We start from the raw sequence: 2,648 nt of genomic DNA, 5'->3' as shown, positions 1-2,648 counted from the left end.
TGGTAGACACAGAATATTTGTTGCATACTAGGGACAGCATGTTGAGCAAAGGAGATACGGTGCCTGACTTAGTATACTTTTAAGCAAACAACATAATTGTCAAGGCTATGGTTTCGTGTCAACATGACTGTCCAAGATTTTCTGGTTTGGCAGATATGATGTAGTTATTCCTTCAATGAGAACTCAGATATCCTAACAATTTCTTTGATGATACCAGATATAACATAATCCCCATGAAGAGATTTGCTATGAATGGAGAGTCAGTAAGAAGGAAGTTTCATCAGGGGCTTTGCCTGCATCAAATATATGTATATGTATACACACATGTGTTTATGTACTGGTATTGAGAAAGCAAAGGAGAAAGCTGAGAAAGCTGGCTTATGAACAAGTTTAACTGACAAACAGGTATGATCATATTTAGAAAATCCATACCATTTCACTCTTCAGCAAAGCCAATCCAATTTGATCTGTATGAACCTTCCTTCCCTTCCCAAATCTCTGAGGTCCATAGTAATTCACAAATCCTTTATCCTATGAAACAAAATTTTTAAATTAATGAAAGTTATCATTATTGTGTCAAAACATATAGACAAGTCATTCTCTTTAATAGAACAATCATGTAATTGGATATTTGTAGACAGAGATCAAACGGCCTGAGACAGGTAGTCCCTAACCTCTGATAGGCTCTTCTTCAACAACTACCCTGTAAACCATTTGTGGCATAAGTCAAAAACTTCAATTTTTTCAAAAAAGGTGTCATTATTATTCCTCTTATTTTTTTATTAATTGCTTTTAATGACAGTTTACAGAAACTCTGGATTTCCATTTATTCATTGTTGTACTTTTCTCCCTGCCCACCCTTCCCCTTCAATTAGCAAAAGCTAATTTTGAAAGGTAAAAGAAAAAATTATTTCATTGTTATTCAAACCCTCACCCCCAACTTCACTCCACTATGCTACCTTCGATCTGGACACCTGTCATAACAATAATATCTAATCATTTATCCCTTTTAAACAGTTCTCTCCTCACCTTTTTTTCAATGCAGTAGATATTATTTATCCCCTCTCTCTCAGTCTCCCCTCAATCCCTGTCAGTCCTGTTTTACAACAGTTGTACTATGCAATATTTGTCCTTCTGTGACTGAGATATTTCACTCAGCATAATGTCCTCCAGAGTCACCCATTTTGTGTAATATTTCATGAGTTCCTTGGTTTTCAATGCCGCATAGTATTCCATTGTGTAAATATACCACAGCTTCTCTGTCCATCTGTTTGTTGATGGGAACTTGGGTTGTTTCCAGCTCTTTGCTATTGTGAGCAAAGCTGCAATAAACATGGGTGTGCACATAGCTGCTTGGGTGGCAATTATGGTTTCTTTAGGGTATATTCCAAGTAGTGGAATTGCTAAGTCAGATGGTATTTCTATTTGCAACTTTTTGAGAAAGCGCCATATAGCCTTCCATAGTAGTTGCACCATTTTATGCTCCTACCAACATTATTCTTTTTAAAAAAACAGCAGAGTTTGGACTACTGTTGTTGTATTGTGCCATCAAGTCAGAACTAACTCATAGCTGAACTTCTAGCAGGTTTCCAAAGATTGTAAGTTGCACAGTAGGAGACTGCTCATCTTTCTCTCCCAGAGCAGCTGGTAAATTTGAACTGCCTGCTTTTGGGCTGAGAATTCCTTATTACTAAGCTACTAAAGCTCTCTGAGCTTTGACTAATAAATTTAAAAAATTAAACATCTACAAGTGATGATCTGAGAATGATCATAACTAATATGTCATAAGTAGAGGACTAACCATATGGCTAAAGATTACAGGGGAGAAGACTTAAAAGTACATTAGTAGGAAAGGAAGACACAGCACTTAGGAGAAAGAGAGCTTTTGGAACCATTGAATACAAAAGAGAATGCTAATATTTTATAGCATAGGTAATAGGGATAAAAACCAGAAGAATGATGTTGAATTCACAGTTAAAAAAGACAATTTCAAGTTCAATCCTGAAGTACAATGTTGTGATAGGATATTATTCACAGTGTCATGTCCAAGGTCATCAGCCAAAGCCAGACATTCAGATTCAGTGACCAGAGCAGCAAAAGCATGAAGAGCTCAGGGAATCTTACACATCACTATCACTTTATTCTGGTCCACACAGATAGCAGGGAGGAGGCAAGCTGTGAGGGAACCTTCCCACAAAGTTCTTAGAGTACTGAGAACAAAGGTGGCATTCTGTCACACTTGCAGAGTAAACACTAACCTTTATCACACTATGCACCTTGCAGTTAACACTCAGCTTTACATAATATTGATTCAGCAAAAAAGTACTGCACTTGCTCAAATATGGTAGTGGTTTAGCTAAAAAATGCCTTGTCTTGTACATAAGGTACATTATTGTACTAAAATATGTCAGTTGGCTATATAAAGCACATTATGGAACGCATACAAGGAAGACTTGTATGCTGTGAAAACTAGGCCAGGAGCCGATTGTGGAACAGACCACCAACTACACATATGCAAGTCAAAGCTGAAGCTGAGGAAAATGAAACCAAATCCAAAGCAACCAAAATATGACTTTGAGTCTATCCCACCTGAATTTCAGAACCATCTCAGGAACAGGTTTGAGGCCTTGAACACTAATGAGCGAAGA

The 2,648-nt window shown here is 37.2% G+C and overlaps 1 protein-coding gene across 1 annotated transcript in view; it reads right to left on the bottom strand.

Annotated features, from left to right (window-relative positions):
* PUS7L (pseudouridylate synthase 7 homolog (S. cerevisiae)-like) overlaps positions 1–2,648 on the bottom strand; it is a 31,936-nt gene that overhangs the window by 13,607 nt on the left and 15,681 nt on the right. The window contains exon 4 of the mRNA XM_006888185.1: positions 433–531. Coding sequence (XP_006888247.1) covers positions 433–531 — 99 coding nt within the window. The remainder of the gene's footprint in view (positions 1–432; positions 532–2,648) is intronic.

Source organism: Elephantulus edwardii, unplaced genomic scaffold (genome assembly GCF_000299155.1).
Source record: "Elephantulus edwardii isolate Elephantulus edwardi_28Jun2011 unplaced genomic scaffold, EleEdw1.0 scaffold00065, whole genome shotgun sequence".
NCBI classification, from domain to species: Eukaryota; Metazoa; Chordata; class Mammalia; order Macroscelidea; family Macroscelididae; genus Elephantulus; species Elephantulus edwardii.
The sequence above is the reverse complement of the archived record's forward strand: the minus strand, read 5'-3'. Positions and strand labels throughout refer to the sequence as shown.